The 24,909-nt window shown below is 36.5% G+C and overlaps 1 protein-coding gene across 2 annotated transcripts in view; it reads right to left on the bottom strand.

The window, feature by feature from the left end:
• Positions 1-5,486: 5,486 nt before the first annotated feature.
• The window catches only part of cgnb (cingulin b), a 68,467-nt gene continuing 49,044 nt past the window's right edge, over positions 5,487-24,909 (bottom strand). The window contains exons 9-20 of one of the 2 annotated variants that reach the window (XM_066674664.1): positions 18,392-18,482; positions 17,721-17,933; positions 17,354-17,449; positions 16,971-17,216; positions 14,597-14,767; positions 12,687-12,848; positions 11,657-11,746; positions 11,427-11,510; positions 11,151-11,269; positions 10,525-10,633; positions 8,276-8,439; positions 5,487-6,801 (exon numbers count right to left, since the gene is read on the bottom strand). In XM_066674664.1, coding sequence (XP_066530761.1) covers positions 6,672-6,801; positions 8,276-8,439; positions 10,525-10,633; positions 11,151-11,269; positions 11,427-11,510; positions 11,657-11,746; positions 12,687-12,848; positions 14,597-14,767; positions 16,971-17,216; positions 17,354-17,449; positions 17,721-17,933; positions 18,392-18,482 — 1,675 coding nt within the window. In that variant the 3' untranslated portion in view covers positions 5,487-6,671. The remainder of the gene's footprint in view (positions 6,802-8,275; positions 8,440-10,524; positions 10,634-11,150; positions 11,270-11,426; positions 11,511-11,656; positions 11,747-12,686; positions 12,849-14,596; positions 14,768-16,970; positions 17,217-17,353; positions 17,450-17,720; positions 17,934-18,391; positions 18,483-24,909) is intronic. The other variant, XM_066674665.1, reaches the window with a different exon arrangement.

Here is a 24,909-nt window from a genome sequence, read left to right as displayed (position 1 = left end):
TGTAGTGCCACTGCATTTCTAGATGGCACTATAACACAAAAAACTCATTTTTTTATTGTAGTGTCCCCTGTGTGTGTGGATTTTGGTCATATTGGATTTGCTGCTTCACAGTAAGGCACTACATATGTCTGTCGAGTTTGGCCTTGATTGGGCTTTATTTGTTTGAGTTATGGCTGACAGAATGTATAAAGCTTTGCCCATTTAGATTCATTGATATATTGTGACAACAGCGTGTTCAATTATTAGTGTGTTCAAAGTTTTGTCAAATTATTTTTTGATAATTATTGACCTACAGACTCTGCAGATTGCAGAGACCAATTATGTGTGGACTGAATCAAAAACCTGGGAGAAGTTCAAAAAGATCTGTTATCACCCAACTGACTATTCAAATCAAATCAAATCAAATCAAATTTATTTGTATAGCGCCTTTTACAACTGACGTTGTCACAAAGCAGCTTCACAGTTTCAAAACAGAACATTTAAATCAAAGCCCAATGCAAGCAAGCCGAAGGCGACAGTGGCAAGGAAAAACTCCCTCGAGGCTGGAGGAAGAAACCTTGGGAGGAACCAAGACTCACAAAGGGGACCCATCCTCCTCTGATCAAACTATAGATTGAATTTTAAATGATCACCAATGAAGTGTCATTATGCTACATAATAATAATAATAATAAGGTGAGCAGCTGGTCTGGTCTGGTCTGGTCTGCAGGAGAATCCAGCAAACAATCTTCCATCAGTGGGCCACCATTCTCTCAGAAAACAGTAAAACGGTAAAAGGGAAGCAGTTAGTTTAGTTGAGTGCAGCAGAGAATAAGAGCATGTGAATATTTTCTTTAGTGTAGTGACGGATCAGACTGTAACAGACTGGGAGTAGGGAAACCAGAAGGAGCTCAGGCAAAGACATCCTTTCGTTCCAAGCAAGAGAAACTGTGAGCACATCATCCAGGTTTACCCTGATTCTCCATGTCCATGAGTTCCTGAAATGACAACCTTAAACTAAACAGAGGTTAGTTGCCAAAGGCTAAACTGAATAAGTGTGTTTTGAGCCTAGACTTAAACATAGTGACTGTGTCTGCGTCCCGAACACTAGCTGGAAGATTGTTCCAGAGCTGACGGGCTTTGTAGGAGAAGGCTTTCCCCCCCGCTGAAGTCTTATGAATTCTGGGTACTAGTAAGAGGCCGGCGCCCTGAGATCTGAGTAATCTTGGTGGTTCATAGTGTGTGATGAGGTCTTGCAAGTATTCAGGGGCGAGACCATGTAAGGATTTATACGTGAGTAAAAGAATTTTGTAATCAATACGGAATTTAACTGGAAGCCAGTGAAGGGCCGATAAGACTGGGCTGATATGATCAAATTTTCTAGTTTTAGTGAGGACCCTGGCTGCAGCATTTTGAATTAAGTGGAGTTTACTCAAGTTTCTGCTGGAGCATCCTGATAAAAGTGGATTGCAATAATCTAATCTTGATGTAATAAAAGCGTGAACTAATTTTTCCGCATCTGGGAGGGATAAGGAATTTCTTAACTTAGCGAGGTTCCAAAGATGTAGGAAAGCTGTTCTTGTAATGTTACCTATATGCTGATCAAATGACAGATCAGAATCAATTATAACACCCAGATTTTTAGCTGATGAGCTCGGGAGAACAGGTAAGTCAAAATTATGTATTAAGTCTGATACCTTATTTATAGCAGGTTTTGGACCTAGAAGGAGAACCTCGGTTTTGTCGCTGTTTAGCAGAAGGAAATTGTATGACATCCAATGCTTCACTTCTTTAACACAGTCCTCCATTTTCTTTAGTGTTGGTTTGTCGCCTGGTTTGGCTGATATGTATAACTGTGTGTCATCTGCATAACTGTCGAAGGTAATGCCATGCCTGCTAATAACTCTGCCCAGTGGCAGCATGTATAATATGAATAGTAAAGGTCCTAAAGTGGAGCCTTGGGGAACTCCAAATCTCATTTTTGTATGAGTAGAAGAAACATTATTTACGTTTACAAACTGATAGCGATCTGTGAGGTAAGACTTAAACCATGATAGGGCTGTTCCTGTTATTCCAACCATGTTTTTTAATCTTTCTAGCAGAATAGTATGATCAATTGTATCGAAAGCTGCACTGAGGTATAGCAGAACTAGCATGGATACGCAGCCTCGATCAGAGGCGAGAAGAAGGTCGTTTGTTATCTTAACTAAAGCCGTTTCGGTGCTATGGTGTGGCCTAAAACCAGATTGAAATTTTTCATATATGTTATTCTTATGCAAGTATGACCTAAGTTGTTGGGCCACAACTTTTTCTAAGATCTTAGATATGAAGGGAAGGTTAGAGATGGGTCTGTAATTGGATAGTACACTAGGATCAACATTCGTTTTTTTGATCAGGGGCTTAATAACTGCTAGTTTAAATGCTTTGGGTATGTGACCTAGTCTAAGGGACGAATTTATGATTGTTAAAATGGGATTGATTATGACTGGTAATACTTCTTTAAATAGTTTTGTTGGTATTGCATCAAGTGTGCAGGTCGTACAATTTGACGAGTAGATGATTTTCTCCAGTTCTAGCTGTGGTAGTATTCAGAAAATACTATGTGTATTCTGACAGTATATGCAATTGCAAAGTTGTAAGACAATGTGAGAGTATACAGTAAATCAAATTGCTTGTCGATATGCTTATCTTTCACTGAGATATTTCATTTTATTATTTGAAAATGTGAATTGTGCCCACTAGTGGCTAATGGAGCTAAATTAGGGTCAAAGGTTTTGTTCATCTGAAAAAAATCTTTGTTAAATACAACAATTTATTAAAAATTAAAATAAGTGTAGGATGATTTTTTTTCAGTTTAAATAGAATTTTGATTCTTCACTTTTCTATATATTTAGATATTTGAAGTCCTATATTTTTCAGTTGCAGATTTTATGTTTTCAGATTCAGATCTTTTTTTGGTCACAGATCTTATTTTCACTTTCAGATCCTTTTTTTGACTTTCAGACTTCTGACTCTATCTATCTATCTATCGTTACACTTATATAGCGCCTTTCTAGATACCCAAGGACTTCTTTTCAGGACCCAAGGACACTTCTCAGAATGCTCAGAACACTCAATCCACACACTGGTGAGAAGCGGCAGCCAAACCCGCACAGCGTACTCTCGACCAGGAATGACCGTCCACCTGGAGGATTAGGATTAGCACTAGGATTTCACCCAGGACAGAGTGCCAATCCATATCTGGGCACACACACTCATTCACTCACACAGCAGGACAGTTACTAGACAGAAGCCAATTGACCTACCCTCCATGTTTTTGGACTATGGGAGGAAACCAGAGAGACTCCACGCAGACACAGGGAGAACATGGAAACTCCATCCAGATGGGATTTGAACCCAAGATCCAAGCGCTGGGAGGCAAACGTGCTAACCACTAAGCCACCGTGCTGCCCTTTTGTCATGTGGGAGGCGGGACATCAGCGGAGGGGATCTAACTCACTGTTGACTATGAGAAATATCATTGAACACTCACATTACATGCAATACGTTATACATAGCAGCAGCAGCTCCCCCAGGTCCTAGTGCGCCCAAGTTTCATTACATTGTTACTATGGAGACAGACATTTTGTAGAAAATGAAGGATTTGGGGGGGCAAAAGGACATTGGGGCGGGGGGGGGGGGGGGGGGGGGCACTTGTGGAGATGCCAAATTTACTCTCATCAGAGAACATAACTTTGGACCACTCAGCAGCAGTCCAGTCCTTTTAGTCTTTAGCCCAGGCGAGACGTTTCTGACGTTGTCTCTTGTTCAAGAGTGGCTTGACACAAGGAATGCGACAGCTGAAACCCATGTCTTGCATACATCTGTGCGCGGTGGTTCTTGAAGCACTGACTCCAGCTGCAGTCCAGTCTTTGTGAATCTCCCCCACATTTTTGAATGGGTTTTGTTTCACAATCCTCTCCAGGGTGCAGTTATCCCTACTGCTTGTACACGTTTTTTCTATTACATCTTTTTCTTTCCTTCACCTCTCTATTAATGTGCTTGGACATAGAGCTCTATAAACAGCCAGCCTCTTTAGCAATGACCATTTGCGTCAAGTTTCAATGGTCGTCTTTTGGACAACTGTCAAGTCAGCAGTCTTCCCCATGATTGTTTAGCCTACAGAACTAGACCGAGAGACCATTTAAAGGCCTTTACAGGTTTTGAGTTAATTGAAACTGAAATAAATAAACTTTTTCATGATATTCTAATTTTATATCCAGCACCTGTATACACACACAGCAAGATGTGTACCTGATAAAAACCATGACTAAGCATATGCACAGTGTTACTGTATTGTAAGTGTAGAATGCTTTTCGGATAGCTAAATAGCTAGCTATATCTTAACATGAATATTTATTCATCTACATATATCAGTTAGCTAGCTAGCCAGAGTTATAAATTATTCAAAAGTGCAATTTCTTTAAAATAGTGCTTACATATCACTTAAGTGTTGGAACGCCTTCCTGTTTTTAGCTGCAATTTGCAGTCAAATTCTGGTGGACCATAGTGTTCCAGTAGCCCCAACAGTGTTCCTCTGTACCCCAGATGATTTATTTTAACTTTCTGAATTCTTTGTACCTGAAAATATACTGCACAATTTTTAAACCTGAAATTCATTTTTCAAAAATCTGAAATATTTAAAAAAAAACCTCAAGGTTCAAATTTTTAATACCTACATATTTTTGTAAAACTTGATTAAAACAAGAACTTTTGTATTTGAATATTCTTGAACCTTCAATTATACAGAAAAATGCACAAAATAATTACTAATGTATAGGCTGACCAAAATAATTGTATCTTGTAGATACAGAGAAAGAATTGTGTTACTGAGTCAAACAGGCAACTAAGACCCAAGTACACTGTCAGAAAAACTGTCACTCTGGTGGTATCTTTAGCTGTCAGTGGTGGTACCCACAAGGGTACATTTTCTTTACCTTTAAAAGATATTTGTACCTTATTCTATTATAATTGTAGATTTTAAATGTGTTGATTTCATTTGTGCCATTTCGTACCATAACGTTTATTTATTTATTTACTCAGAGCAGTTTGAGCACTGGCTTTTCAGTTGCTCAGAGAAAAATGATTCTTTGGGCATTTTCAAATATGCCCTTTTACAAAGTAATAAAAAAAAGTAGTAAAAAAAAATTTGTGCTGGAAAAAAACAAGTGACCTGTTTCTACACTGTACTTAAATAATGTAGACTTTATAGTAGGATTAAATAGTTTGAGTGCTCTGAGATACCAAATGACCATGTTTATGATTTAATTTTTTTTTTTTTATTAATTTGAGACTTATATATCAGAGGAATTATTTAACTCAAGGTATTGTATTATTATATTAATTATACTGACACTTTTATGAGGAATAGTAACTTTACCAAAATAAGTTTTGTTACATTAAGATTGAGAAGAAATTACTTTTAATTATACAAATGAAAAAATTACATTAATATTTTCATTTTCTCCTTGCCTACATAAAAGCACTACGCACATAACTTTATATATACATTATATATAAGCACACTCACCGCCCACTTCATTAAACACACATATCTTGTTACTCCACCTTTTAAATATTAAGTTAGAGACAGTAATTCACCAGTTACTACAGTGTCCTTCATCAATGTTCATTGATGGGGTTTTAAACACCAGCAACATTGCTGTGTCTGATCCACTTGTACCAGAGCAACATAAACTGACACACCTCCAGTATTACTGTACTGTGCTTAGAACGATCCACTGCCCAAATAATATCAGCCAACAGTGACCACTGACTAGAGGAAAGACTAGAGGATAACTGACACACACTGGGCAGAAACAGATGAGCTAGTCTCTCTGACTGTACATATATTAAAAGGACCAATAGGATGTGTGTGTCTAATACAGTGAACACTGTGTTTAAAAACTCCAGCAGCACTGCTGTGTCTGATCCACTCTTACCAATACATATACCAATAAAAGACAAAAGCTTAACTCAACACCAGCATGTTAGTGTCACTACAGTGCTGTATGGCAAAAATCATTTCATTGAAAAAATACACTGCAACAAAACTCGTTTGTACAGTGAAAATGACATTCATTATTTCAATCTTAAGTATTAGCCACAATCAATTTTAATTTAATTAAACAATTCATTCAATTATTCATTCATTCATCTTCTGGTCAGTCTTGTGGTGGTTCAGGAGCATATCCGGAATCATTTACAGTAAGGTAGGAAACACACCAGTGAGAATTTTAAAAAAGTTTTAAGAACAATATTATCCCAGGGAAAATTTTACTTCTGAGGAGCCAGGAGATCATTTCATTGTTACATTTTTAATCACTTCATTACACCAATTCACATTTGAGATGTTTATATATTCTCTTGAAAGAATTTAAACAATCCTTCATTGACATTCCATCAGCTGAACTATCAAGTACATTTCAGTAGGCTTGAAAAAGGAATACAATTTGTTTTTTTCCCAGTAGCATCACTAAAAAACATTTAAATTGTATGAATACCAGTGTATAGGAATATGTTTTCTCCACTTTCAAATGGAGGACTTCTGTCATCTTTCCATTACTCAAGGAGTAAACAATCATAACCTGCTGTTTGAATAGAGCTATTTTTTCTTTCACTTTGCCTACATCTGCCTACCTCTTTTCTCTGAACTTAACAATTTGAAGTTTGTAGCTGAGATTCTTTCAAGATTGAGGTGATATTATTAGAATCAAAGTATCCATCTTCATCTTCTGAACTCAGAGTGGAGCCCAGAGCTGGACGCTGCGTCTGAATCTTCCTCCTGATAAAAACACAAACAGCACTGTCATCAAAATCTACTTTACTCAGTTTCATACACAACCTCCAACACAAATGTAATTGCTCAGTTAAGATTAGTTAGTTAGCCAGCCTTATGACTCCAGAGCAAATCAAAAACCATGGCCCTCTGTATCCAGGGGAAATTAGTTCCCATTGGTTTTTCCACGTATACCAAAATCTGTGGATGCTCAAGTGAATGAGATGCTAGGCAAAGTGACTTGGCACTTAATCTGTGAATTGGCAAGGGGCTACAGAAGGATGTGCCTACATAACATTTCAGCATAGTGGTCCATGTGTGGTTAATGTCATTATGAAGATTTTTGATCCATGGTTGAACTTGTGGATGCAAAAACCACAAATACTGAGGGCCAACTATGTCTTGTCTGAGCATAATTTTACATTTGCATCTCAAATTCTTATATATACAACTCTGATTTGGGCTTATTTTTCAGTAATATTTTAATGCAACAACAAACCACAAAGTCACTCAAAAGCAATATTAAACATGTATTGTGGCATGTATAACTGAATGAATAATGAGTCATAAAAACACGAGGCATGCAAATTCATATTAGAATGCTGCTTCAAATGAAACAATCCAACTTTGCATAGCACACTCAAAAACATCATGCTTAGTCATCAAAAACATTCCTGTGTTCAATACCTTTCAAAACAAAGCATTCTTCAAAGGACCTTTATCAAGTGGAACAAAATCGTTAATCTGAGCAGCTTATTTCAGCCGGTCAAAAACTAACGCTGAGACATTGTGACAGGTTTGGCGTGTATAAACTTAAAAAAAAAAAACATGATCACATACAGCATCTTAAATACTACCGTGTTTCCCCGAAAGTAAGACAGTGTCTTACATTCTTTTTACCCCTGAAAGTCCCACTATGTCTTACTTTCAGGGTATGTCTTATATTGGTAAAAAATGTCGATTTTTGTTTTAACCATAAAATTAACATTTATTAACAACCTGAACAGTATGGTATTCACCATAAAACAGTTTTATAAAAGCAAGTGCCAAGAATGTCTTGTTACAACCGTATCATGACGGTATTTCCATGTATAACATGTAAAACAATGAAAAACGGTAACAACGAACAGTTTGAATATGTTATACTGGAATATAAAACAGATTTATTCCATGACAACCATGGCTGCGGCTGCGTGTTGGACCACGGACAACATTACTGCTGCTCCCGCGGCCTCCACATCCCTCCGCTCATTCCGCTCCAGATCCGTCCGCATCCCGCAGTTAATGCAGCAAAAGGTACCGGTACTATGGCTTATATTTTTCCAACGTACAGTTTACTATGTCTTACTTTCGGGGTACGTCTTACATTAGCCGACCCCCCTAAAACCCACACTGCGTCTTACTATCGGGGGTGTCTTACTATCAGGGAAACACGGTAATTTGATATGAATTTGTAAAAATATGTAGAAATTGTACAGACTTGAGTTCATTTTCCACCGCGATGACTTTGGCCTGCAGTGCCTCCTTCACCTCCAGTTGTTCCTCCAGTTCCCTCAGAACCTTCCGCCTCACTCCTTCCAATCTCTCCACTTCTCCCTCACGCTCATCCACCTGCCTCTTCAGGGACTTCACACGCAAAGAGAGCTAGAAACAAACAAAGACATAAACACAATCAAACTCAATTTTCACACTCATTTCATATCATTATTTCTCATAATCAACAGTGAGAAGGGTCCTCCGCCGTGATTGTTATGTTGTCAGTCATTATATCAAGCCTCTCTCAGCCGATATCTCACCTCCCACGTCAGAATTCGGCTAAAAGATCCGAAAGTGTGGAGGGAGGAAAAGGAGAGAAAAAAAAGAAGAAGAAGAAGAAGAAAAAAAAAAAGGATCTGAAAGTGAAAAAAGATCTGTAACTGAAAAAAGATATGAAACAATAAAAACTTTTGAGTCGCCAATCTACATACCAACGTGTGTTTTTGGACCATGGGAGGAAACCGGCGCACCCGGAGGAAACCCACACAGAGAACACACTAAACTCCTCACAGGCATTCACCCAGAGTGAGACTCGAACCCACAGCCTCCAGGTCCCTGGAGCTGTGTGACTGCGGCACTACATGCTGTGCCACCCTCAAAATATACATGAACTTGAAAAATGAAAATAAATGATTTAGTCCAAAATTTCCAGAACACACACTCTCTACTTCATTAGACACACATGCCTTGTTATTCTACCTATTTAAAAATAAAAGTCAGAGACAGTAATTCACCAGTTACTGCAATGTCCTTTATCAATGTTCACTGATGGGGTTTTAAACACCAGCAGCATTGATGTGTCTGATCCACTTAAACCAGTGCAACACAAACTGACACTCCTCCAGTATTACTGTACTGTGCTTTTAATTGCAGAATGACAAAGTGCTCCTGTACTGTCAGTGAAGCTGAGAGAATGGAAAGTGAGCATAGACACCAGGTGTATGCCTTGTGTGTGTGTGTGTGTATGTGTGTGTGTGTGTGTGTGTGTGTGTGTGCGTGGGCGTGTATGTGAGAAATATTTAATAAAACTGTACATGCAATAGCAAAATAAGTTTAACATCATGAAAAAATAAGCTGCAACAAAATTCTTGTTTGTGCAGTGAAAATGACATTCTTGATTTCAATCTAAAGTGTTAGCCAGAATTGAATCTAAATTCTATTTAAACTGAAAAAAAAAGAAAATCATCCAATGCTTATTTTAACGTTGAATACATAGTAGAATTTTTCAAAGTTCAATCTCAAGCTTTGAACTTCAGATTTTTTTGTCGGACTGGCCTAGAAGAGGCATATGCACTTACTGACTGACTGACACCTAATGTTGAAATGCGCATGCGCAAGTAAAAACTATATATCCTGCCGTATTAAACAGAGAGGTGGTGGCGCCACTACAGCGTCTATTGTTAGTTCAGCCATATTTCACATTTCAGTTCGTGAACTAAATTTGGAACCGTTCAGCAGTGATTTTTCCCTGGAAAAGTACTCTTTTTGGGACCTAAAAACTGCATGTTCAAGGGGGAGAGTTGAATTGGGACACACTCGCACCACTTCAGTGCTGTAGGTCCACTATCCACCGTGGTGAGTGTTTTACTGGAGCCTTGAACAGAAATGTTTTGAATATTGTTGAGGTAATGTTTATCATAGTCTCTTTATGTTTGGAGAATGTTTCTATGAGCCAGCCTTTTGTTTTCTATTATACATTAACCAAATGCCCTGTTCCTTAATCAAGTGTAGAGTGCTTGGTTGATAAAATGTTAACGTGCTTGGTTTTAGAAATGTTCAAAAGCTTAAATGTTATCTTGTTGCTTTCTGGTAAACGAGTTGCTTTAATGTCATCTCAACACAGTGTTTCAATTTTGTAGCTTTGTATGAACAGAAAATAACAGGCTTTCCATGATCACTGTCAGCAACTGACAAGATAAACTATTTTTAAAGTTTGTTATAATTGTAAATAAAGACATTGATATGAAGCACCAAAGTTTCTCCAGACCTTCCAATGACAAGGGTATGCATTTTTGGCTGAAATACCAGAAACACCTCTGTGACAATGGCTAATGGCAGTTCGACTAAACTTGGCTTGCCTAGTTTCTCTTTGCTCTTGTTTTCAATTGAACAAAATTTTGTCCCTAAATTAGCTCCTTAATATCCTAACAAAATACATGGGGAAAACAATTGTGTGCATGTTTGTGTGTTTACCTGGTCCCTCTGTACAGCATGTTGGTTTCGTTCCTGGTCCAGTGTGGCATTAACATCCTTCAGTTTTCTCTCCATTCTTCTTTGGGCTGCCAGGATACTGTTTTTCTCCCTGACCCATTAATATTTTGAATTTAATATAAAAATGTAATACACTTCAAAAATCTTATTTATGACAAAAATATATTTATACATAAATATAGAGTTAAACGACAAAAAAAAAATTGTGTTATTAGACTGACGCCCCTTATAAAGCATAATGATTAAAAAATATATTCATAATTTTTCAAATCTTTTTATCGTTTTTGAATCTGTGGTGAGTGAATTATTTTCAAAGTGATTTTGAGGTGTGCTTTGTATCATTGTCCTGCTGTCATTTTGCATCGGTTCAGTACAGACATATGTTCTTTCCTGGACATTTCACTGATAAGAATTTCTAGAGGTGCCAGTAACTTGTGCACAGAGATTTGAGATGTTTATAAACTATCTGAAAGAAAGATCAAAAGCATAAGCAATATAATAAAAAACAACAACAAAAAAAACAATGCATGATTTGCTCATGCTTAACAGAGGTACCAATATGTGTGTGAAGGTAACTGTGTGTGCGTGTGTGTGAGCGTGTGCTCTACCTTTCCTCACTGCGTAACTGGTTCTCCAGCTCCTGAATTTTGCTCTCCAGCATTGTCACTCCAGCTGAGGGTCGAGACAGGCCTTCCATATCAGCCATTCTAGATTTTAGCTCCTTGACCTGAGAAAGAGGCAAAATTTCCATGGGAAAGGAGAAGAATCACAGAGGCCATTATTTCCCAAGTAAGTCCGTACGAATGGAATGACAAGCCACATGCCCCTACCAAACTAAACATCATATATTAAAACTGAACTGCATGTAGTGTGAGTTTGTTTACCTGCCTCTCCAGTGAACTCTTGTCCATCTCAAGGTCATGTCTGGCTGAGCGTTCTTGCATTAGCTCATACCGGAGTTGGTCCATCTTACAAAGGAAAGAAATGTGTATATGGCTTATGTTAACAAACTGCAAGCAAGGATGATATACAATATTTGGAAAACAGAAATAAATGAACAGTATGTGATTAAATTAAACTATAATTTAACGTGCAGTGAGCATGTGTGTAGTACCTGTTCTCGGGTTCGTGTGATGCGGTCATTCAGTAGCTCTGTTCCACTCTTTTCCTCATCCAACTCAATCTCCAAAGTCTTTACTTTGTCCTTAGATACAAAAGCATATGTGCACTTCCTTATTTCTGCATCTCAATGCAAATATCAACCTTAGAAAAGAAAGTGTTGTCTTCTACATTTATTGCATGGCTTAAATCAGGGATGGCCTGCCTGTGGTTTGCAAGACACATGTTGCTGATTTGTTGTGCAATTGTGGCTCTTCCATTCATAATAAACAAAATAACTGTTCGGATTGTACCTTTGGGCTATTCGATTTAGATTTAGTAATGGGAAAATCAAAAAAAATCACAAGCAAAAAAAAAAAAAACAGACTGTCCATGTTCACTTTCACCTTGTCTCACTGCTCTCTTTGTCATCTCTGTTCTGGAGACAGCTCTAGATACCTCACGTTTTTCCTTAAGGAGTGTAAGGAGACTGTGGTTTAAAATGGTATATGTTGACACCCTATCTCTGTCTTTAAAAAGTAAAACATAAATAAATAAAATAAAATAAAAACTTTCTTCCTTACAGTCCCAAGACATAGGGCAGATATTGCTCTGAATTATCCATTGTTATTTTCTGAATTTGGCTTCAAAACCAACCCATTGGGCAGCATCTGTGTTCACAGAAAAAAGTGGTGAAATAAAGTAAAAGTAAACACAGATAGTGAAGCAGAGTCGAGTGCCAAAACTTGATTCTTTGAACATCTGGAATTGAAAGTCTCTGTTTGCATTCGTCTCATACGTTTCAGTTGCTGTAGTACAGTAGTTGTGTGCATGCATATTTGTGTAAATACGTAGTTTGTGGCCCCTGGCAGAAATGTGTTTTTTTTTTCCTCTGGTCCTTTGTGTCTGATATGTTGGCCACCTCTGTCTTAAATAAATGTTTTGTGGCAAATTGTCTGCTGGATCCAAGCAGACAACTTTGGCTTTTTGGCAAAAATCAGTGGAACACTAAGTGACAGCAAGAGAATGTGTATACACACACACACCTCTAGGTGTCGTATCTCTCTGTTGCGGTCTGTATGTGAAGTCCTCTCTGTGTCCAGATCATTCTCCAGTTGCTTGAGACGGCTGCTCACAAACTCCTTATCCAACTGAGCACTGTCCTTCTCTTCAGAACACACTAGAAGCTCCTTTTTCAGACATGAAACCTAATATGCATACATATGGTGCCTGATTATTGTAGTGGTGCTACAATGTAATTTGCATTAATATTATGTAATTTTTTTTAAACTAAAGCCTTTTCAAGATACCATCAGTAAACACCTCAATATCAATTCTGTGTAAAAAAATCTAGTATACAAAATACAACTAAATAAAAGTGGAATGTTTTCTTTTCACTTCTGGCATGTAATGCATGTCCACTGCATTACCAGGGAAAGAAAAAAATAATTAAAACAAGGTTATAAATTAATTTAGATTTGATTATATTAAATAAGTATTTCATCCTTAAGCAAACTGTGACTTATTACTTGGTGGAGAAACCCTTGCTAGCAAGCACAGAGGTCACACATTTCTTGTAGTCACCAGGTTTGTGCACATGTCAAGAGGGGATTTTGGCCCACTGCTCTTCACAGAAATCCTCCAAATCCTGAAGGTTTTGAGGCTGTCGCACGGAAACTCAAAGTTTGAGCTCCCTCCACAGATTTTCTATAGGATTAAGGTCCGGAGACTGATTAGGCCACTCCAAGATCTTAATGTGCTTCTTCTTAAGACACTCCTTTGTTGCCTTGGCCATATGTTTTGGGTCATTGTCATGCTGGAAAACCCATCTTCATTTTTCTGGCTGAGGCCAGGAGGTTTTCATTAAAGATTCTTTGATACATGGCCCCGTTCATCGCCCACTCAATGCGATGAAGTCTTTCTGTACCCTTAACAGAGAAGCAGCCCCAAAGCAGAATGTTTCCAACAGTTTGACAGTGGGGATGGTGTTCTTCAAGTCATATCCAGCATTTCCTTGTCTCCAAGCACAACAAGTCGAGTTGATGCCAAAGAGCTCAACTTTAGTCTCATCTGACCACATCACATTCTTCCAAGCCTTCTCTGAATTATTCAGGTGTTCACTGGCAAACTTTAAACAAGCCTGTACATGAGCCTTCTTGAGCAGAGGGACTTTGCGTGCACTTCAGGATCTCAATCCAATACGGCGAAGTGTGTTAGTATTGGTTTTCTGTGACTGTGCTCACAGTTCCCATTAGATCATTAACACGCTCCTCCCATGTAAAACTGGGCTATCACCTCATAATCAGAATTTCTCAGAATCATCCTTACCCCACAAGGTGAGATCTTGCATGGAGCTCCAGTGCGAGGATCATTAACTGTTGTCTTGTATTTCTTCCATTTTTAAATTATAGCACCAGCAGTGGTCTCTTTCTCACCAAGCTTCTTGACGATGGTCTTGTAGCCCATTCCAGCCTTGCGCAGGTCTACAGTCTTGTCCCTGGCGTCCTTTGACAGCTCTTTGATCTTGCCCATGGTTGTAGAGGGGTTTGAATGGAAGAGACTGATTCTGTGACAGGTATCTTTTATACACATAACAAGGTGAGAATAAGAGGACTTTCTTTAAATTTTTGTGCCCAATGAGCACATAACCAGTCTGTAGGAGTCAGACTTTTTGCTGATTGGTAGGGGATCAAATACTTAATCAAATACAAATTAATTTATAACCTTTATTAAATTTTTTTTTTTTTTTGGGATCATTTTGTTGATATTCTATCTTCCTCTGTTAAAATAAACCTACCATAAATATTATAGACTGTTCATGTATTTGCAAGGGATCGAATAAATATTTTCCCCATCATATTTTCCATTATCTTGTGTAAATCATTGCTGAAAGAGCTGATATGAAGTGAACAGGAAAATTAACATGAAAAAAACAAAAATAGACCATCTCCCTTACGTCCTCCTGTACTGCTTTAAGACTGTTCTGCGTTCTCTGGAGCTCGGCTAGTCGATCCTTGCTCAGCCTCTGAGCTTCCTGCAGCTCCTTTCGAGAGCGATCTCTAAACTCATTCAGCTGAGACTGCAGTGTATGCACCGACTGGCGGGAATCTCCCATCACCATCTCCATCTGAGTAAACACAAATAGGGTTTGCTTATAAAATGTTGACTAGTAAACAAGTGGTCCAATATGACTATCAGCATAGATGGAGTTCTGGTTAAGCCTTCACAGACTTTAGAATTATGGTGCTATTTTTGACCCTTTACTCAACATTGAGGGCATATAAACCCCTTTGTAAAATCTTTTTTTTCCCCCAACTTCACAAAATTGTATGTCTCTATCTGTACTCAACAGAAAAGATGCAGACTCTAGTTCATACCCACATAACCTCCCACTTGGACTACAGTAATGCTGTTTTCAATGGCCTACCATATTTAGACTACATTATATTTAAAACTCTGTGTCCTCACACCAAATCTACATCAGCCCCATTTCTTATAAATTACACTGCTTACCAGAGCTTGTATTCAGTTAAAAATACTACTGCTATATTGTAAAGCTCTTCACAATATCACCCCTCAATATTCAGAGTTACTCCAACCATACACTCCAACTCGTACTCTCTTCTACTCAGGTTTACTTGTGATTTCAAAGTATTTTCTGTCCATGGGTGGCAGAGCTTTCACCTGTTGTGTGATTTTGGATTTTGGAATAAGCAACCGCAGAGCCTTCATAGAATCTCCACTTCAGCTTTTAAGTCTCAATTCATCACCCACCTGTTCTTTCTTAATATTTGTGTGTCCGTGTCCTTTTCCCACTACATACGGCACTATTTGATTGTAAAGCAATCCCGAGCTTGGGGAAAAAAGAATGTGAAATAATTTTGTATTATTAGTAGTAGATGTTCTGTAATATAGTCAAATACTACATTTAATTACATAGCTTTATATAGTATATATAATAGCGGTGGGCGATATGGCCCTAAAATAATATCATGATATTTCAGGGTACTTTGGCAATAACAATATTCTTGGCAATATGAACAAAACACTGAAATATACTTTAATTTCAAGAATAGACTACTGCAACAAAATAAATTTTATATCAATATTAATTATATTGCATTAAATATATCTAATATATATTAATAATATTAAAGCCTTCTTGCATTTCTAAAATAATACAATATTCTGTAACCAAACCACCTCTACACAATATAAATCACTCCCCTTTTTTTGGAGCAAGTTCCTCCGCCTCAGAGCCATTTTCCACCTTACTTCACCGTAGCTAAATGACTCATATAAAGAACGTATGCCATATTATCAGAGATTCCAGTGCTTCAGCTTAGCCTGTTTCCTTAATCACACACCCAGGACATTTTATGAGTAAGTAAATATCTTACAGACTGCTATTTTAAAAATAAGAATGACATTAATTGATTCCTTAGGAAACTGCATTCAGCCGTTTCCTGCATTCAACCCATTCATGGTAGGGGAAGAAAAAAAAAAAAACACAAACACACTGGTGAGCAATTCTTCACACACACTAGGGGTAATGAACACACACAGACACACACATATAACCAGAGCATTGGGCTGCCAACCACCTCAGCGCCCTAGGAGCAGTTTGGGGGTTGGGTGCTTTGCTTAAGGACACTTGGAAGATCTTCACGTGAAAGATTTTTTTCCTGCCAGTCCTGGGAACTGAACCGGCAACCCTCCAGTCTCAAGCTTACTTCTCTAACTACGACCATCCTATAATCTCAAACTTCCTAGACTAAAAATTCTTGAAGTCATACATTTGTATTGCGTTTTCATACTTGCAGCATATTAAGTTTTCCTATCCAATGTATGTCTGCTCTTGATGAACAGAAAGATGTTGATCACTGTGTTTAGTGGAAAGGTGTGTTCTTCCGTATATTCAAGTACTGCACATTTTTACGGACACAATATATACTTGAAAGACAGGCAAGTATTTAACCTATGTACCAGTTCTACACAGCAATTTGACACTAGAAGATGAATCACCATCATTGTGTTCACCTGCTAACTCAAACGATGGTACAAGCCCTTCATTTTTTGTTTTACTTCCAGAATCCCATTTGATACTTTATTTCAAAAATGGATGCAGTGGCTTGGCCATGGAAACCCATTTCATTAAGCTCTCTATACTCGCTCTGTAGCGACTGACTCTGACCATTCTTTCACAAATGTACAAGAAGCAGTCTGCATGCCTAGGTGCTTGGTTTTATACACCTGTGGCCATGGAGGTGATTAAAACACCTGAATTCAATGATTTTAGTGACGGTTACAACATTTGAAATAACGCATACCTCTTTATTCAATTTCTCCAATGCTCGGTCAAGCAGTCTCTTCTGCTCCTCCAAGTCAGACTTGCCCCGACGCAAGACTTCCCTCTCCTTCTCTCTCTCCTCCAGACGTCTGTTAAGATCCTCTTTATCCTGCCCCATCCGAGCCACCCTGCGCAGAGCTTCCTCCAACTGCATCCGCAGACTCAGGTTCTCCTCCTCAATAGGTTTATTACCACCAATGTCAGGAACACTGGAGTGCAGCATTGACTGTACAAGAGAAGATCTTTATACTGGGTATTAAATAAAAGACATATCAACTTAATTTGCATAACTGGTTGGTCCCCATTATTTATATGTAATATATTTCCCTGTAAGTTTGTATTTCTGCTATATGTATGTTTTACCATGCGAGACAGTCTCTCTCTAAGGCGAGTATTGGCTTCTTGAAGTTCCACAGAACTTTCTTTGGTTGTGACAGCATCTTGAGCCACAGCTAATGACTAAGGGAAGAAAGACAGCAGGATAAGACAGAAGATGACAAATGTGAAAAGAAAGAAATATGTGAACAGGGTAGTACAAGTATGTGATATTTAATACAAAACTACATTGTAAGGGGATTTTTTAAACAGATAATTTCAGAAATATAATTAGGAAGAACTGCAGAGTAAAAAATGTAAAAAGTAAAAAATGAAAAAATCAGGTTTCAACAGCAAAAAGTACTGTAAAGAATGATTAATAATCTATGTCAATATTTTTTTTTAAATAATTAACCTCTTGTGTTTTCCCAGACACTTTGGAAAGTTCTTCTTTGTCCTTTATTGACTGGTCCTTCAGATTTTCAATCTCAGCCTTCAGTTGCTTTTCTTTATCTTCACTAGTTTTCTTCAGTGATCTGAGCTGCTCCTCCTTCTTCACCAGTTCAGCTTTCTGTTCTGCAAGTTTTAAACTTGCTTTATTTAAATCGTCATGAACACGCTGCAACTCCTGAACATAAAATACAAATATGACATATAAAAAGTTGCCTGTAGACAGTTTGCGACAGTCAGAGATTATTAAGAGTATTATTTAAGAGGTGTATAAATGAGCAGAAATGGTGTCCAATGAGGTAAAATTGTCTGGCCTACATCCTGACCAACAAGGTAAAATGCAGATAAGACAGTATGCAGAGCAATGGATGGCCTCCTGTCTGAAATTGTAGAACTAAAGTGAACTTCTACAGTCAGTGGTGTGTATATATATATATATATATATATATATATATATATATATATATATACATACATATACATACATATATATATATATATATATATATATATATATATATATATACATACATACATACATACATACATACATACATATATATATATATATATAACAGCTGCGCATTGAATCCACATGTTTCTAAAACCAAGTAGATACCTCCGTGTATATGTTACCTGAGCTGAAGAACCTGTTTCAGACGTCTGCTTCCTCACACTGTGCAGCTTCTCCTTAAGATCTTTCTTTTCCTGCTGAGCCAGCAGCAGCCTACACATGGAGATGTTTTAGCATTATTACAAATGCTACAATAGTACACCCATTTTCAATTTCACCAACATTAAGAAGTGGAAACACAAATACAAATAGAAGAAATATATAAATCACAAATACATGCATGAACAAAAGAAACAGATACAGAAACAAATCAGTCACATATATGTTTAGTAGTGTATGGATTAAAAGGCCATATAAATTTTAGGACATTTTTAAAAATTGCTGTCATTACGTCCCAATACTTAATGAATTCTTTTATCACTTTCAATTAGAAAATACAAATATGGTGTTCATCCAGATCATAGAGGGGAAATAGCACCAAATTCATATGGTCAAAAGTAGTTGAAATTTGAATTATACAGATAACAATCATCAGTTATTGAGTGATTTGAGGTTTTTTGATTTAAGCAGACCAGACATTTTCCAAAGGCAAGAATGTTGATAACACTCTGGTAACTCATCATGATTTCAATTGAATAATTTACTGTAACATAATTAAACTCGTATAACGCTTTACTACTAAACAGTAGTGTGACAGTAACTCAGTAATAAGGGTAATATTAATAATAAACCCCAAAGCAAAACAAATAGCACATCCTTTATATAATTTAAATGAGAACACATTGGACTAAAGTAAAGGTTATATTACTAGTTTTGTTAAACAAGAATTGTAGAACATTTTTTCCAATTAAATATTGAAAATCAAAGTTTACTGTGGGCATTGTATGCCCACTGAAACATTTAAGTGCATCATAAAGAATGTGGTGAATGAAATTTGTAGCAGTATTTAATGAGAGGCCTTTATTATTATTATTATTATTATTATTATTATTATTATTATTTTAGAGGCCTTTATTTTTTTTTTCTATATGTTGGATATGTTTTATTCAATGTCATATATTTTGTATTTTGATATGCTGTGAGTCTGTACAGCTTCTATATTGGCAAGGTCTCTCTTGTAAAAATGATTTTCAGATCTCAGTGGGACTTCCATGTAAAATAAAATTAAGGGAAAAAATTGTAATTATCTGGTATTTTAATTTGGAAAAGCTTGCAGTGATTCAAGTGATAAGAAATGATGCAACAATATGCTGCATTATAGCAGATTAGAAAGGAAGAAGCAAAACGTTGTGTTGCTTTTTTAAATTAATTAAGTGCTTCGGTACAACTACAGATCTGTCTCACTTTTGAAGTGCACTGGACTGCCATTGACTGGCAAACAAAAACCAGAGGTGAAGTCATGCATTAGATTAAGACTAACTAAGAAATACCAATAAAGGCACAGAAAACACATGACAAGCATTTTTTTCAGAATCCACCATTTTTACCCATTTAATTTTATATGCTATACTCAGTACATTTCCATTAATGTTATTTAGCAGATGAAACTCAACATATTCAAACAACAATTTCTTTATGGCCCTTATTTATCAAGATTTGACTACTTGATAAGTAAAAGACATACATCGCCTGTTTCGTTAAACATACATAACACCACTTGCTTGATCTCCAGTCTGTGCTTGAACCAGTCTAATGTGTTTATGAAGCGCCCATTTCAGTAAATGGCTAAAAAAAAAAACGTGTCTGATTTGCCAAAAGAGAGAACTCCAGATGCTGAAAATTACTAACCAGGAAGAGGATATTGCTCTAATCCTGCTCCATACTTGGGTAATACTGACTTATTTTTGTTGTTTCTGATTACTTAAGGTATAAAGGTCTCCAAATTCAAGAAACAGCTAACTGCATGAAAGTAAAAGCACAAGTGTTGCAAAACTAAATAACTCGAGTTGCAAATGATATTCTGTGGTAATTAAAAGAGTGAATAAAAACATACAGACAAGCAAAACTCCAACAACCTATGAAGTTGGCAGTTGAGCAGTAATTTAAAACTGAGGTTCATGATTTTAGTCACAAAAACATTTTATCAAATTCTGAAGGTGATTCCTCACCATTTTTAGCTCTCCAGTTTTTTGTGTGCTCAAAACCAGTCTCATGTGCTTACAAAGCCCCAGTGCCTGTAAATGGGTAAGAAAAACCCTAAAGAGTCTCAGTCCAACAGGCTATGCTTTTTCTCTCTGCTCATGGCAAAAAAGCAGCATTTTGGAAGTTTTTAGACAACAAAGAGAACTCCAAACAAAAAAGCATGATCTGAGATGGGGATATTTTTCTATTCCCACTCCACATTTATAATATTTACTTATAGTTGCTGTAAATGTAACTGACTCTAAATTTGGAGGGGTGCTAACTGAATGAAAGTAAAAACACAAACCAAAAATGCTAAAAACTAAACAACATGATTTTCAAATAAGTTTCTGTGGTAATTCAAACTGTGGAAAAAAAAAAAAACTTACAGGCAGGCTCAACTTATAAACAGTCATTTTTTTTACCCTTAAATCTATCATTCCACCTTAAAAGACATGACACTTCTGAACAAACCAGACAACAGCAATTTCCCACTCGTAGATGTCCCTTTTAAGTGAGAGGAACAATAAACATGTATTGTGAATCATTTTCTAAAATAATATACATAAAGAATGTGTATTAGGTGGGTTTTACTGCACTAGCTGTGTTTGCGTTTTTGTTTTTTGGACAGTATTAGATAATAATATAAATAATATATATATAAATGCACAATGTAATGTGTTTAAATCGGCACATTCTTTGATGCTTCAAATGAAAATTAGCTAAAAAAAGCTTAACGCCTCAAAACAATAAATAAATCACAGCAAATCTTGCAAACTATCATTTTATCACAATCACTGTCCACAGCCCAAAGAACCAGTGTAGTTCTTTATCATTATAATGTTAAGAATTTTCCACTCCATGTAAGCCCTTTATATGACATCCGAGTAACGTGATCTAATGTATTAAAAACTTGACCGATCAACACTTAATTTCTCTAACATTCATCAAATCTACTATAAAGTATTAAAAGAATAATACAATAAACTAATAACAAATGCATAGGTTTACAAATTACGCTTTTCATCACACTGAGTAAAGCTATATATTTACCTATATCCAACAACAGTTCACAAAAGTTTTACAAAATATTAAATTAGCACCACAAAAAATAATTAAATTATAATAGAGTTAAATTATTATAATAATATTTTTATTATATTCAAATTAGGGAACATTTAAAATTTTGACCATTACGAAACAAAATTAAAATTAATAAAATTTAAATTTGACTGTGAAATTTGCATGCATTCTTTTTACTATCAAACTTGACTGTACACAATTTTGACCTAAAATGTCCTATTGACTCATGACCTAAAACGTAAAGCATGTGTCATTTAACAACAGGTAAAATTGAAAAAACACATTTAAATGTAGAAGATAGAGTGGACCTTGGACAGGACCTTTTTGGTGTAGTACTCAATAATAACTTAGAATGTTTGCATATGATATAAATATCTGTTACACCTTTGATAAACATTAAGTTTGCCCTTTGCTTTCAAACATTCTGACATTTATTCAGACATTCTGAATAAAGCTTTGACAGAACATTTTTAAAAAATGTATTCTCCTTAGATATTAATTCATATATATTAGTACCCACAGGCCATTCTTGGGGTACCTTATCATCTTTATATATCTAATTAATTTGGCTTGTCAAAGCCAAATTAACGTTCTTTGTAATCTTATTAAGTTCGCTTCTAAGAACCAATGTACTGTTTTTGTTAATCTTTTTCTAATTCTCTTCACGCTTTTTGCAATTCTACTCCTCCTAGGATTTTTAAGTTACAGTCACAAAACTTCACAGGACCATAGAACCTATAGCCAATTACGGTGCTAGGGCTTTTTGGAGCGATGTGAATTACAGATTTCAGCCGGGACCCACCATTTTCCCATCAAATTTCAAACTGATCGCACGCATCTGTCTCATTTTATCCCTCCATTCATTTGAATGGGGATGGCTAGAGTGGGTAATGTCATAAACCACTCTAACTCAGGTGTCTTTCTGAATAGGCTTTATTTGCCTAAACGTTTTCTTCTAAAATCCTTATACTTTCACCTAGAAACTTCATTAAAACGTTAAATGGTAGGAAAATATCACCTTTCAAACACCTATGATTTTTATTCTTGCTTTTAATTTAACTGTTTCTTCTGTAAAGCATTTTGAATGAATTGCTTTTGTATGAAAGGTGCTCTATAAATTAACTTGCCTTGACTTGCCTTACCTATAAATATGAAATAATTTCATGGTAGAGTTTTTGAGTTATGAGTGTTTGTTCGGCACTAGGGAGAGTCCCAGGCCCCACAGACTGCAATGTATTTTTGCTGGACCGTCTGTCAGGGCAGCCTAGAAGAGACACTTGGACTTACTGACTGACTGACACCGACTGTTGAAATGCACATGCATGAGTAGAACCTGTTAATTCAGCCATATTTCACAGAGAAATCTTAAGGTGTGCCACTACAGTGTCTGTTGTTGATTCACCCATATTTCACATTCCAGTTCGTGAACTTGTTTTCTCCGGACATCTACTCTTTTTGGGACCTAAAAAATGCGTCCAGCAGGAATTTCTAAATTGTTAAAAATGTCCGGAATTTTGCTGCCTGCAGGCTTTCCCCCATCCCATTTCTTGCTATAAGCCCTAAGTCCTTCATTAAAATGTTCACTTTGATGACATTGTTGAAAGGTGAGCAGAAGGTGTGAGGGTTGAAGTCAGCCTTTTGTTTTCTACTATACATTTAACAAACAGAAAGTCATCTTATCTGTCCCTATAACGACATGAATACACTGACACATCTCACTATTATTGACTTTCTGACGATTAAATTACATCTGCACAGCTTTTGTTTAATTTTACACAAAAACAAGCAAAATATCAAGATTATTATAGCCAGAACACGAGAGCGAGGTGTTATTCAAAATAAATGAGGCTGTGAATTTGTTACAGCACGGTTTGATCAGTCGGACCCTTATAGAAATGTAAGTCAGTAATAAATATCTACTTGCCAGCAATGCCCTGTTTTAATCAATAGCAATCAATACTTTGTGCTCAATGCAACATGAACAAGCTAGAAAGTGCAACTCCAGCCATTTTGTGAAAAAAATGTAATTCAATAAATGTGAGAAAAGATAACGTAGCTTCTGCAGTCTACACATCTACTGAAAACTCAAAATCTTGTTTCCACTGGTGAAACATTATCTCAGGAATGTACTTGGCCTTTATTTAAAATGGGTATTGATTTACCACATATGGGTCCTTAACACAAGTATTATGTATCACTGTGTAACCATAATGTTAGTTAAATGTACCTGCTTGCATGTGGGTCATATGACTGGCTGTTTAGAGCCATACATGCACTATTCATATATTGTCTGTCCTGTGTTCATTGGTTCATTGTTTGGTCATGAATTTTAGTCTAAAAATACTATATACAAAATACAAAATGCTAAACTACATTAAATTCTAAACAGACAAAATAACAACATACTTCACTGTGTGATATGTTAATGTACAAATATTATTGGTTAAATACCAATGCAATACAAGCTTCCACAGTGGCCAATGTATTCCTATGGAAAAAATATTTCCAAAGTTTTAACCTTCTCTAACTCGATCAATTTTTAAGCTACAGTTACAAAATTTCACATGGTGAGACCTGGGCACACCGGGGCCCATCCTGCCAAATATCATTTAATTGCATTCATCCATCTCATGTTATCCATTCTTCAATATCCCTCCATTCATGTGGGGACGGCTAGAGTGGGTGATGCCACAATCCAATCTAACTCAGGTGTCTTTCTGAATAGGCCTTATTTGGCTAAAGTGGCAGTCAAAATATATTAGCCATTTTTTAAGTTTTAAATGTTATTTGAAGTGGTAATTTATTTAAGGCAGTGGTTCTCAAACTTTTTAGACAAAGTACCACCCATTACCAAACCAAAACCTCCTATGATTTTTACCACAGAAACATTTGCACCCCTGGTTCTTCCTCTGTTCCGGGGCATAAGCCAGAATGCATGCTTAATACAAATTTATTTTTAAAAATTACAAAGAATTATAGAGAGTATACAAATACCTAGGCCTAAACTGAATATTTTAAACACAAGTTCAAGTTCAAGAAGTTTATTGTCATTTCAGCAGTATACAGTGTTTACAGTACACAGTGAAACGAAATAGCGTTCCTCCAGGACCAAGGTGCTACATAAGACAATACACAACATTAAAGTGCGACTAGTGTAAAGCTAGTGCAACATGAAACAGTGCACACGCATTAAAGTGCAAAGGACATAGAACACAAAACAATACACAACATTAAAGTGCAACTAGTACAAATCTAGTGCAACATAAAACAGTGCATACACATTAAAGTGCAAAAGATATGGCTAAGAAAAATACAAAACAATGTCCCTACAGTACAATACAATACAATGTAATACAAGACAAGGCAAAAACCATAA

This window comes from Hoplias malabaricus, chromosome 6, assembly GCF_029633855.1.
Source record: "Hoplias malabaricus isolate fHopMal1 chromosome 6, fHopMal1.hap1, whole genome shotgun sequence".
NCBI classification, from domain to species: Eukaryota; Metazoa; Chordata; class Actinopteri; order Characiformes; family Erythrinidae; genus Hoplias; species Hoplias malabaricus.
This window is presented reverse-complemented; position numbering and strand designations above follow the sequence as displayed.